Genomic DNA, 13,446 nt, shown 5'->3' on the forward strand with positions numbered 1-13,446 from the left:
AGATGTGAAGTTTGTCAAAATTTGTTCTTCAAATTAATCTCGTTTAGTCAAGAAGTTGTTTCTCCACATATTTTGAGTTTTGTTGCGCTGCTCCTGACCATTGGTGGTTACCATAGCAACCACTGACTGACAGTTCCGCCCCCATTTTCTGTTGCCGTTAGTAACCATAGACATGTTAGCTGCTGCTAACTGCTGCTAGCTGCTGGTAAGTGCTGTTAACCGCTCATTAGGAGATTTTGTATTTATATTATATATATTGGAATGGGTACCTTTGACACATTAATCGATTCACGTGTCAAAGGTTTCTTCCTGCAGCTCTTCTGTGTTTTCCAGTATTTTTCCATCAATATTAAGGAATTATTGACTTAAAACAAGCTAGGTCTTGCTGAAAAGTTACTTGTTAGTTAGTTTTGTCTTATTTCAAGAGTACTGAAATTATTTCAGGTATTTTTGGTTTAATTCAAAAATACCTGATAACATTTTGTGCTTTTGCCATCACATTTTAGCCAATGAAAAGTAAGAAATTGCAGTTACTCAAATTGATAATATGAAGGTCATTTTATTTTATTTTGAAAAGCATAAAATAAAATAGAGCCCTGCAGAATTTTTTTTACCAACCTTCCCAAACTGCCATAATAGCAAAACATGTTAGATATTTTACAAAAATTAAAAAAAAATCTTTCATTATTAAAACCTACCTTTTTGAAATGATAAATACGCAAATAAAGGGATGCAGGGAAGCAAACCCAGAGCAGCTCTGCAGGTTTTCACTCTGCAGAGCTTTTCTTTCCCTGTGGCCCCTCGGCTTTTTAGCCCTGACAAGGACTCAGGCCAACGCCGTCTACCTGAAATCCCACTTTTCCTCCGTCTCCGGTTTCATTCACCGTGGGAAGTTGTAATTACAGCATTGGGTTACAGAAGTGATCAAGAAGGGATTTGGGAATGTGTCCCATCAGGACCACAGGTTAGCCAGTGTGAGAAGTGACAGGAGGGAGACCAGAAAGGCAAAAATTGTACTGGCTCTAGAAACAATCCAACAATCTAAATTGATTCAGTTATTATGGTCCTGTAGGATGAAAACAATGAAATTCTGGAGAAAAATTGTACTCAAGTAAGAGTAGCACAAATCAACATACTTTAACTCAAGCAAAAGCAAAAAGTAGCCGTCCAAGAAATGACTTAAGAGTAAAAAGCATTTGGCAAAAAGGTAATTCAAGTACTGAGTAACTGATCAAAAATATAAATCATTTTATATTTAAAAATTATATCACCAGGGGGAACAAAATATTAAATTTGGAAATTTTGTATTTTTAAAAAGTCATATTGAAAAATAACCAAACCAGGCAGAAAAAAATGTTGTTTTTATTTATTTAAAACTCATAAAACTTTAACAAAAACAACAGTTCGGTGTCTGTGTCTGGTTATTTTTTGGTTAAAACTAGCTTGTTCATTATTCAATGAAGTTACTCACAGTGGATAGAGTATCCAGACATTTTACACAAAGAGGATGTATTATTCAAAATGTTTTGGTGCCTGGAAAATGAGTCGTTTCAAAATCCTTCAGAATGTAACATCACAAATTAACAAGTTCTGTGCCGTTACCTGGCAATCCTAGCCTGCTAGCTAGCCTGTGCTGTACAATGGCTCCTGGAAATGACAAGTGCTTTATTGTCGACTTACCATCCAGAAACCACTTACTGTACTTCCTGCTGGTTGTGAAGCAGGCTCCACTTCTGCTTTTCAAAGATGGACGGATGTATATTGCACACCTGTTTGCAGACATTTTCACCTGCCAGTGTAAACGCTGAGTTGAGTGTAGAGGCAAGCAACAGCTTTTTTGGATTTAAAGTGACAAGACACCCTAAAACAGCTTAAAATAGGCAGAAAACTAACATTTCATTGAGTTTCGTGTAAAAAATAAAAAAAGTAATGAACATGCTTTTTAGTCTATAGACCTATCCTAATCTGTTCAAGGATTAGGATAGGTCATAAGAGTAGTGATACTTAATAATAAAGTAAAAATTACAATGTAGAAAAACTACTATAAGTATTTTTTTCCCAAAAAAAGTTACTCGAGTAAATCAACCAGTAGTTGTAATTCTATAGATAATATTACATAGTTGCCATAAACGGCCCTAATGACCCTAATGTGTCAGAAGTACTTGTGAACATGTTCTGCCTCTTAAAGACCCTTGAGAGAGCTTTGTTTATTAGATAAACACAGATCTTACGGCCAAAGTTTGCTGCGGAACCCATGTGTAATGTCAGTTTCAGGGCAACACCGCCATCTAGCGACTAACAGCGGAATGATTTATTGGATCAAGCATAAATCCGTCCGCAGATTCAGGCAGGAAAGAGGGAAGTCCACGCTGATGTAAGATACCGGATGGCCCTATAAATGTCCATTCAGCGTAAAGTAATTCAACTCAAATGACAGAGTACGACGGATGCAACCCGGTTTGATTTACTGGGCTCTGCTTTAACTATGTGAATAACAAACAAACGGAGCAGAAGGATAAACCCTTCTGGCCAGTCTGACATTTGGACCGTTCTTATCACAGTTTCTACTTATAAATAACACCAGAAACCTCTGCTGTGCAATCAGACTGCGTGTTGTTTGATTTTCTGTGCTGAAGTGTTTGTTCGTTTAAGATATGAGGTTCAAAGTTTCCCAGCTGAGTTTTTAGTAATTGTCAAGTAATGAGAAAAAGGTTACTCCAGTAGTCAGCCTATTTTGTAGTGGAAATGTTTTGTGAACAAAATAAATACTTAAGTAAAGACAAAATGTCATAACCTGGTGTGTTTGGGCACATTTATCATTAGTTTTCGCTTCATACCTCCGCCACACTTGTTCTCACTTCACTTCTTTACACTTGGAGACAAAATTACGCAAATTGGGGAAAAAAAAACATTCGCTTAGAATCGCGGTAATTTTGAAAACACTCAGGTTTTTGCGCGAGGGCGTATCGAAATGAATGTTTCGTAAAACTGCAACGGAAACACTTGTATTGGCGTCACACAAGTCACGTGATCAACAACGGGCTGTTAGCGGAAAAGACGAAGAAGACAACCGGAAGTGGTAGAAGAATAATGGCGTGGAAGGGTTTTTTTAAAATGATGTATCACGTGAACAAACTTACATACGTGTTATTTTAATTGCCTTTCTTATTTTATTTAAACATCGCAATTGCGATTTTTTTTTATATTAGCAGGATCTCCAAAAAAGTTTTGTGCACATTTGCAATGGAAATGCAGCTACTTTGATAACACTGTGTATCATTTTCCTGCTTTGCGAGTATTAACAATTATTTTTTCTCAAGTCTAAACTTAATTCTTTTGTTTTTGTCAAATATCTTATTACACTTGAAATTAGACAAAGCTAACTTACAAGTAACTTTTTAACAAGAAATATGAGCTTAACTCAATAATTCATTAATGTTGCTAAAACAAGTACTAGTTTCACTGGCAGATTATTTCACTTATACCTAATACTTTTTTCATCAATGTTAAGGAATTATTGGCTTAAGACAAGATGCTATATCTTGCTGAAATGTTTCTTGTCAGTTAGTTTTGTACATTTCTATAAAGTATTTACCTAAAATCTTCATTCTGGAATTCAGAAATTGTTTAAGTTAATAGAGAATAAATGTAACTTACAAGGTTTAATATTTGAACATTCTTAAGAGAATAGTAAAGTCAAATCGATATTAATTTTTGTCAGAGAGTTGAATGATTATGGGTGAGCTTTAAAATGCAAAGTCATAAAAATTGTACCCAGGTATATACAATTGAACTGAATAAAAAAACACAAACACTTTTTTTTTATCACAGTTAAATCAGGCCAAACTTTTCTTGTTTTATCTCAGTTAGAATTACTTGAATTATTTCTATTTGTTAAATGCCAAAAACCTTGGCAAGAAAAGTTTCTAGGTATTTATTTTTAACTTTCCTCAAATTCAAAAGTTTACATTCATTTGGTCAGTAACAGGGATATCCCAAACTGGATGACTTGGGTCTAAATGTTTGGGGATTTTATTCAGTGTATGAATAATTTGGTGTTATCAAAAATAAATCTAATCTTAATCTGAATTATGCTTTTTAGACATCTACCACCACAGAAACTCCCACTGAATAATTAAGAATGTTGTGAGAGTCAAACAGATGATAAAAAGCTGTGACGTAATCAAATCACCTAAACAATGTGGTTTTCCTTTGATAAGAGAAATGCTTCAAATCTCAGCAGGTGTGATTGCCTCTGGCTGCAGGTTCTCAGGTAATAAAGCCGAGGCCGTAAATTATGACGACTTATCAGAGAGCTTTAAATTCAGATTCAGAGGAAGAAAAGAGTCTTTCTTCAGGGCGGGGTGCAGATCCAACACCCTACCAACACTCTCAGGTGAGACTTATCTTCACTTTTTTCTTCTGAATGTCTTATCTAATGTTCTGCACATTTTAAAAGTAGCTTTTTTTTATTTTGCAGCCTGAATATGACTGTTTCGTACTCGCTAGAAGTAGCCAACGCCAGGTTTCATGGCTTCTCCAGGCTGCTGTTCAGGTGGAAGGGAAGCATCTACAAGCTGATGTATAAGGAGTTCCTGGTTTTCTGTGCTGTCTATCTGTTTTTCAGTGTGTTTTACAGGTAAATTAGCTTAGTTAATGTTTCTTATTATTATTTATGTGGGTGTTTGCTGCAGCATCACTGAATGTTGTTTCTGTATCCAGGTTCCTCCTCACGCCGAGGCAGCAGGATCTGTTTGAGCGCGTCGCCCTTTACTGCGATCAGTTCACCAACACCAGCTTCATCCCCGTCCTGTTTGTCCTGGGTAAAACATGACCACTGCACAGAAGAGGATAAGAGACACTGGGAAAAAATTTAATGAATTCAGCATTTTTCTCTCTCATAATTCTGACTTTAATCTCAAAATGTTTCCTTTCCTTTTCCTTCAGAATTTGGATTATAATTTCAGAATTCTGACTTTTCCCTGCAGAAATGCTTAAATATTCAATGAATATCTTCTTCAGGCAAATCTAGTCTTAAAAGTCAAATCTACTAATAAATTTAGACAGGTTTTCAGTGTGGATCAAATGTACATTTCTAAGTCCTACAACAAAACTGAAATAGTTGTGTGATTATAGTTCATATACTGTACAAGCAACATAGTTGACATACACCTAGGAATGCTTGGTTATTTATTTGGAAAAAAGTCAGAATTATGAGATTAAAAAGTAAGAAAACTCAGATTAAAGTCATAATTTTGAGATCCAGTTTTCTTACACCCTTATCCCTTAGTGGGGTCAGGAGGGTTGCTGGTGCAAACTCCATGCAGAAAGACTGGGGCCGGGAATCGAACCCAGAACCTTCCTGCTGCAAGGCAACAGCTCTACCAACTGCACCACTGTGCAGCCCCTGAGAAAAAGTCATAATTTTTAATTAAAGTCAGAATTCTAAAAACAAAATCAAAATAAATTGTTTTTTTCTTCTTCATTGTCCTCCATCCTCTTCCATATCATCAGCATCTCTGTTGATCTGAACATGAAGTGAATTTGTTTTTTCTTGGTCTGTCCAGGTTTCTACGTGAACCAGGCCTTCACCCGTTGGTGGGGTCAGTACACCAGCTTCCCGCTGCCGGACAACCTGATGATGGTCGTGTCGGGAAACGTGCACGGCGTCGACGACCGCGGTCGCCTGCTGCGCCGGACCCTGATGAGGTACGCCAACCTGTCGTCGGTCCTGATCCTCCGCTCCATCAGCACCAGAGTCCGCAAACGCTTCCCAACGTTGGAGCACATCGTGGAGGCAGGTAGGAACCCAACCGGAGGAAAACTGCCCCTTATTGGGGCAAATAAAGACAATATTGATGTTGACCATTTTAGATGGAATTTATCTGCTTAGTTTTTTCAGAAATTGTTTTTATGTCAAGTTAATTACTTGTTAATTTTCTGTTTTATCTCTGCAGAAATGTTTCTGCTTTTAAACTGCAATGAAACTGAATAAGTAACTGCAAATCTACGATGGCGCATTGGGGCCTTTGTAGAGAGGGAAAAAAGGAGAAATTTTGAGATTAATCTTGGAAATTTCTGAATTCCAAAAGTAAAAAACTTGCTAGAAAAAACATAGAAATTTTCAAATTAATCTCAAAAATTTCCTGAAAAAAACAAGGAAATTTCTGAGTTAGAAAAGTTGAAAATTTGCTTAAATAAGTAAAACATTCAGAGTATTACAAAAATTTCTCAGATTATTCTGAAAATGTTTGGGTTTTTTGGCCAAAATATGCCCATTTTTATTTCTATCTAAAATGGGCCTAATACACCATTGCATATCATTTAGTGTCTGTACATGTAAATTTTCCAGTTTTCCCACAGATACTCATTTGGATTTATGTCTAAACTTTGACTGGACCTTTCAAACTTATAGATATTCTTTGGTTTAAACCATTATTTGTGGTTTTGTCTGTATATTTAGGGTTGTAAATATTCTGGATTAATATCTACAGCCTCTGAAAATATTGTTCTTCAGGTTTCTCCTGTATTTAACTTCATTTACAGACCAGTTTATCAGTCAGACCACTTCCTTCACGTTTGCTCTGCCAGCCTCATTGCTTGGTGTAAACCTTCAGTGGGAAACAGACACTTGTTGACAGGTTTGATCTTACAGATGATGGATTGAACTGAGCCACATGAAATGTTCCACTCTTGTTAAATTGTAATTAAACTCTCCTTAAATCATCTCCACAACTATAACTGAATAAGATACAATGTTATGTAACGCAGCAAAAACATGACATTGAACTACAGATGCAGTTAAAGTTTGTATACCAAGACGAGTTTCTCATAAATCACTGTTATAATAACCTGGCTGGTTTCCTGCACACAGATTTTCAACGTCCTCCACATGAGGGCAGTGTAATCTAAAACTATAAAGGACTTATTATATGTAAGACATTTACATCCAGAGAAAAATAAAAGTGCATTAAATGTTTATGACTAAGCACTTCTTATGAAAGATCCACACTGCAAAAATCCAAAATCTTAGTTTCTAGTGAAAATATGTTGCATTTGAAATAAAAGAAAACATACTTTTTATTAACTTTGCACCAAGATAAAGGGGCTTATTTAATGTAAATTATTCCTTAATATTGATTTAAAAAAGTACTAGTTCAACTGCCAGACTATTTCACTTACAGCAACATGTTTCCCTTGTCATAAGTTAAATAATCTGCCAGTGAAACTAGCACCTTTTCATTAATATTAGGGAATTATTGACTTAAAACAACCTGTTATATATTATGTCTGGCTGAACAAACTTCCAGAAAACTGAAAACAGCTGAAACTCAGAGTTCCTGTAACTCAAAACTAAAAATTTATACTAAAATACTTTTATGACTGACTTCCTGTTTAATGTTTGTGCAGGATTCATGACGACACACGAGCTGAAGAATTTCGAGTCTCTTCACTCTGATTTCAACAAGTACTGGATGCCTCTGACCTGGTTCTCCAACCTGGCGGCCCAGGCCCGGCAGGAGGGCCGGGTCAGGGACGACATCGCGCTCAGGCTGCTGATGGACGTGAGCGGTTCTTCTCTACAAACAGGAACAGCAAATAAAACACAAACTAATTCATGCACAATGTTTCTACATGTGTATATTTGCTTTTTCTGGGTTTCTGAAGGTCATTAAGAGTTTCTCTTTGCAGTTTTTTTTTTTTTACACAAAAACCTTACAAGCAGGGGCGATTCTAGCCTGTTATGTCAAATTCACTAAATATTTAGATTGGGGAAAAAACTATCAATTAAGATAAACTCAAAGGAAGTAAAGTGCTGCATATATGAAGTAAATCACCTGTATGTGTGATGTTTGAAATTTTTTTTTCTTGTACTGGGTCAATAGGAGCTGAATAATTACCGAGCCAAATGCAGTTTGCTGTTCCACTACGACTGGATCAGCCTCCCTCTGGTCTACACTCAGGTACAGTCTGCAAAATCACTTAAAATCTGCTGTTTTCAAACAACATGAAGATATGTTTTTCATTTATTTTTTTATTTTAATCATTGATTGAGAAGTTAGGTATTAATTAAAAGTTATGATAAGATGCAACACAACAAGAAATACTTTTAAATTGTTTCTAAACCTGAGTGGGAAACATCAGCTTATTGTCAGAACAGTCAGACTAATAAATAGAGCCAATAAGGTCTCAGCAGATATCGATAATATTGATACCAAGTTGGTATCAGTATTTGATTGATACTAGAGTGGTCAATAAATTAGCTCAGGTTTGTTTTGCTTTTCTATTTTGCATAGATTTTGTCCAAATTTGATCCTTTTTAACAAAAATAATTAAACAGAAACACATGAATGTCAGATGTTTAATTTTGTGTAAAGCCTAAATAATAAAAAGTATCAGTATCGGTGTTGGTATCAGTGATTCTGGCCCTGTATTTATCAATAATAAAATATGCAGCATCACACACCTTTAACCAAAAATACTCACATGTTGGCATCATTTGGCATGTTTGGATGAACACGTTGAACCAAACAGGCAGTAGGGCCAGGATCTCATGTGATCTTCAACTCAAATTCAGAAACACTTCATTGATCCCAAAGGGAAATTAAAAGTTGTTGTAACTCATATTAATTCAACATTTGTCAAAGAGTTATTGAACGTCCCTGTTTGTGACCTTATTAATGTGATTGTTTTGAACTTATACGCCTAAAACATCCCATCCTTGTTCAGAACTAAAGACGTCTTTAGTTCTGAACAATTATTATCTGGGATTATTATGATGCCAGAGAATCAACACAAACGTTTTGCTTTGGATGAACACAGAGCTGAAGTGTGTGTACTCATCCTGTAATTGTTTGTTTCATTCTCATACAGGTGGTAACCATTGCAGTTTACTCCTTTTTCGCCTTCTGCGTCATCGGCCGACAGTTCCTGAACCCTGAGAAGGGATACAGCGGTCACAGATTCGACATGTACGTCCCGGTTTTCACCCTGCTGCAGTTCTTCTTCTACACCGGCTGGCTAAAGGTGACCTGACACTCCTTCTTTACTGCATTTCAGGAAAGACATTATTCTGTATTATTATCTTTAATATATAACTAAACTTCTCTTTTTCTGGTGGAACTGCTGAGTCACAGGCTGCTATGGCGACTTCATAGCATTCCATGGTTGCTATGGAGCCATGGTATCCTAGCAACTCGATCTGAGCTCTGCGGAACAGGAAGCACAAAGCTAGACAGACAATAAACAAATAAAAAATAACAGTTAAAAAACTATGGAGAAACAAATTCAGACTAAGAGTGTAAGCAGCTTTTATTCACAGCGGTAAATGTTTATGAATCTACAGGGTTTTATGTCGAAAACATAACAGGGTCAAGGGAACGTTTGGTTCCTGTTTTGAAAGGAAAAAGTCTGAGTGGAAATATAATGATGGTGAATTACTTTAGCAGAAATACAAACTCTGTCATGAAAAGCCCAAATGCCATAACCTATTAAATGTTGAAAGCATTATTTATATGGTAAAATATGGCTGTGGCATGGTATTCTAAGTTATTTTTCACACATTTCAGCAGATTTTATTTTTAGCAAATTTTATAAATAGTTGCAAAATTGGATTGCAACTATTAATCCAACTACAATCAACACTATTACCAATCAATGTTGATTGATAATAGCCAATCAACACTGATTACGGTAATAGCCAATCAACACTGATTACCAATCAGTGTTGATTGGAAATAGCCAATCAACACTGATAAGTGTTGATTGGTAACACTATTACCAATCAGACCTTATATTACAATATAATGGGCTTTTTCCAACATGATGAGAAATTATCAAACCAATTAGAAATAAATGTGGTATGATATTTCTGCATTGACACTCTTACTTCCCAACTGGTCTAACTGCAGTAACTGGTCTAAGTCCATGGTTTTTAAATTAATTTTAAGAGTAAATGCTATGAAGACTAATCCCTCTAACTCAGTAAAATCAGATTTAAGTAGTTAAAGTTGCTCTTTTGCATCTGTTTTGTAGGTAGGAGAGCTCATCATCAACCCTTTTGGTGAAGACGACGATGACTTTGAAACCAACCAGCTGATCGACCGAAACATTCAGGTTTGTGTTTCAGCACCTCGCTCTGAAACAACCAGACCTAAAATATGGATTTTAACTTAACTCTCATCTCCTGTAGGTTTCAATGCTGGCTGTGGACGACATGTACCAGAACTTGGCTCCGGTGGTGAAGGACAAGCACTGGAAGAACGGCCTCTTCTCCGTCCCTTACACCCAGTCGACGGCAGCGGAGACATTGAGACCAGCGTTCAAAGGCTCCACTTTCGACATGAGGTGAGAAGAAACTACAATTTATCTTTTCAGTAAGTCAGTAAAAGAAGAAACGACACGAGTTTGAGCAAAAGAAACCCAGATTTATTTCAGATGAACGCGCTGTAGTTTTATTTGACACTTTTTCAACACAAAACAATGAAAATAGCTTTAATAAAAAATTAAATTAAATTAATCCAATTTATTTGTATAGCACATTTCAGCAACACGGCGGTTCAAAGTTCTTTACATCATGAAAACATAAACACATCATATAGTCAACAGCTGTGAAAGCCAATAACAAACATTACATTTTGTCAAGAGACATCATTAAAATCATCAGTACACATCAAATATGATTATTATGGTTCAAAAGCAACAATATATGCAACAACTGGTTAAAATTCTGCATTTAAATGTAAAATAACATCATTGTTTCAGACTCAAGGATAAGACATAAAACAATGTTAAAATTAAAATAACCCATTTTCTTCACAATAAGTCATTTTACCCAAGATTACTGTACAGACCTGTTGGTTAGGCTTTTAAAAGTTGACATTTAGAATAATACAAAGAAACCAAAATAAAACTAATAATAAAATATGACTTCAATACAATAAAAAAGTACAGTTTAGAAACAATCAAGCTAAGAGGGTTTAATCTTAAGCAAAATTTCATTTAGTTGCTGAATTAATCATGTATATTTTTTAACTACAGTAGATTTTCTCTTTATAGTATCATTATTAAGACAAACAAACAGAAATAAACTCTGATTCACACAATATTCATGGTTTTCATGATTTTTATCTTCAACTTTTGATCATATTATGAAAACACGCACCTTAGTATTTGTGTTAAACAGAAAAATAAGTGCCAACACCTAGAGTCCCCACTTACAGTCCCAACAAGGACAATAGCATGTGGAAGTCAGATAGGACAAAATTAAAGACTTGGCTTCCACTTCAGATTCAGAAGGATCAAGTGTTTGTTCTTCCTGCATTTTATYCCAGGTTCTGGGTCCAAAGTAACTAAATCTGGTTTTTCCAACTTCAGTAGAGGCCATTGGCTCCTGCAACAAAATGCAATCACCGGATCTGGCTTCATCTTCGACAAGCATTGATTGAATGTATGGGGGTMAAAAACCTTTCAGAGCTTTGTAAATAAAGAGTAACAAGTTTCTCTCACGCATCAGGGAGGGACAAAGCAGACCCATTTCACGATACAGCGCATGATGATCAGCATCATCTCCATAATAGAACTATTAACACTTTATTTTCAGATTTTAAATTTATACAAAACAATACATACATCCAGTGTAACGTCATACGGACTTTCAACACAGACAAAACCAAATTTCAAAAAAGAAAAGCTACAATTTATAAAAACACAATATACATATCCCAGCATACACATATAATGACATCCTTATCCTATAGCTGCAGCATATAGCACCACTTTGTGAATGACAATGTATTTAAATATTCAAGAAAGGTTGAAAAGGTTTCATCATACTTTTCTACCCACCCTTGTAGGTTGTATTATAGTTTTTCCATTTGTAAGCACATCAGTAAGTCTATCTTCCACTTAATAAAAGATGGGGGTTGAGTATCTTTGCAGTTCAGTGAACCAAAGGCAACAATGTTCATGCAAGGAAGAGCTTTATGTTAGTGGAAGCAGATCATCTGTATTATTAGATTTGCATCAATCACGTAACAATCAAAATTTTAAAAATATTTCTTTGTCACTGTGCTGTCTAAAAATTTATTTGACGGCAAAACAAAGGCAGTGTTCTAATCTAATTAGAATAAAGCAAATGCTTTTCTGAGCCCCTTTTTAAATTTATAATAATGGATTTATGTTTAACCTTAGAAGACAATCTCCATTATTTCCAGGATGAGCGCTGAAGATCTTGAGATCCATCAGCCGACCGATGTGCCGGTGAACAAGCAGTATTTACTTCCACGCTGCTCTCTGGGGGATGGACTGGACGGTCTCCAGCAGAAAACCAAAGGCATCCTGCGCAGCGGGAGCCTCCCGTACCTGATGGACGTTTTGACTCATCACAACGAGGAAAACGAGGCTGTGGAAACCAAAACAGATGCATCCAATAACCAGGAGCACGAGAAGGCAGTGGTTTAATCTGTGATGAAAATTAATGAAGTGAAATACTGATAACTATTCATGTAAGACTAAAGAAATCTGTCAAAACTTAAAACACATAAATGCTAAGAAATAGAAATGAAAGGTTTGATCAGGTATTGTGTTGATTTGTGGGGTCTTTATATGATCTGTTTTATGTTAAGCACATAAACGCCCAGTCAGCTTAGTTAAATACTTTATTACACTGGAACATCAGACATTGACAGGTTTATTATGTGTAAATAACAAATGCCTTGTTCTAGCTTGCTCATATTTACACTCCATCCTAGACTAGAGCCTGTTCAGTGTACATGCGTTATGTACACTGAACATTCTGTGAGTATTATTATATTACGTAAGTTAACAATTCACCGAGTCATTCCTGGTGTGAGTGGATGCATGTGTTTGGGCATAAAATGACATAAACAATATATCAGTAATGTCCTGGTGCTTATCATGCCACCATTTTAAGAAAAAGCGGAACATTTTATAGCTCTAAGGTTTTATCTAGTGTTTTGTATTTATTAAAATAAATATTGTAAGTAAGGCTGCCTTTCAGCACTTTAATCAGTTGGATGTAATCAGATGAGTTTTCTTAGATGGAAAACTTTAAACTTATTTGAATAATGAAACGAATTTAATGCATTGTTTGATAATTGGCGTCAATTGGAATTAAACTGAAATGTTTGTAAAAACACTTGTTTTGAATTGTTGCTGAATAAACTGAAATGAATTAAATTGAAATTTTATTGAAAGAAAACATGAACATTTTGTGTTTGAAAACACGAAGTACAGAGAAATATATGCAATGATACCACAAATATACAAGTTGATTATATAACATTAAATCAGAGGCACAGTTAAGTGGGCGGAGCTTCGCTTAGGTTGCTAGGTGACGGGGTGGGGGAAGGAAGCGCCACTCAGGTTGCTAGGTGACGGGCAGTACCCTTTCTTGTTTTACTGTTTATACTGTTTAAATGTTTT

At 35.7% G+C, this 13,446-nt stretch overlaps 1 protein-coding gene across 3 annotated transcripts; it reads left to right on the forward strand.

The window, feature by feature from the left end:
* The first annotated feature begins 153 nt into the window (after positions 1-153).
* best4 (bestrophin 4) lies at positions 154-13,200 on the forward strand. Of its 3 annotated transcripts, none has more exons than XM_008434033.1 (11): positions 154-205; positions 4,241-4,396; positions 4,481-4,639; positions 4,723-4,823; positions 5,568-5,801; positions 7,411-7,565; positions 7,887-7,964; positions 8,875-9,027; positions 10,036-10,116; positions 10,193-10,347; positions 12,216-13,200. In XM_008434033.1, the coding sequence occupies exons 3-11, from the start codon at positions 4,488-4,490 to the stop codon at positions 12,460-12,462; spliced, it is 1,356 nt and encodes a 451-aa protein (XP_008432255.1). In that variant the 5' UTR covers positions 154-205; positions 4,241-4,396; positions 4,481-4,487; the 3' UTR covers positions 12,463-13,200. The 3 variants fall into 3 exon arrangements, with proteins under 3 accessions (XP_008432255.1, XP_008432256.1, XP_017165329.1); XM_008434034.1 differs by having other exon boundaries at positions 155-205; positions 4,266-4,396; XM_017309840.1 differs by lacking the exon at positions 154-205 and having other exon boundaries at positions 3,862-4,396.
* The last annotated feature ends 246 nt before the right edge of the window (positions 13,201-13,446 follow it).

Source organism: Poecilia reticulata, linkage group LG17 (assembly GCF_000633615.1).
Source record: "Poecilia reticulata strain Guanapo linkage group LG17, Guppy_female_1.0+MT, whole genome shotgun sequence".
NCBI classification, from domain to species: domain Eukaryota; kingdom Metazoa; phylum Chordata; class Actinopteri; order Cyprinodontiformes; family Poeciliidae; genus Poecilia; species Poecilia reticulata.

What these genes read in the sequence shown, in the direction of transcription:
- best4 (XM_008434033.1), top strand. Translation starts at nt 4,488, where the DNA reads ATGACTGTTTCGTACTCGCTAGAAGTAGCCAACGCCAGGTTTCATGGC. An exon ending in TTTTTCAGTGTGTTTTACAG is followed by an intron (nt 4,640 to 4,722) that starts GTAAATTAGCTT and finishes TTCTGTATCCAG; the next exon opens with GTTCCTCCTCACGCCGAGGC. An exon ending in TCCCTCTGGTCTACACTCAG is followed by an intron (nt 7,965 to 8,874) that starts GTACAGTCTGCA and finishes ATTCTCATACAG; the next exon opens with GTGGTAACCATTGCAGTTTA.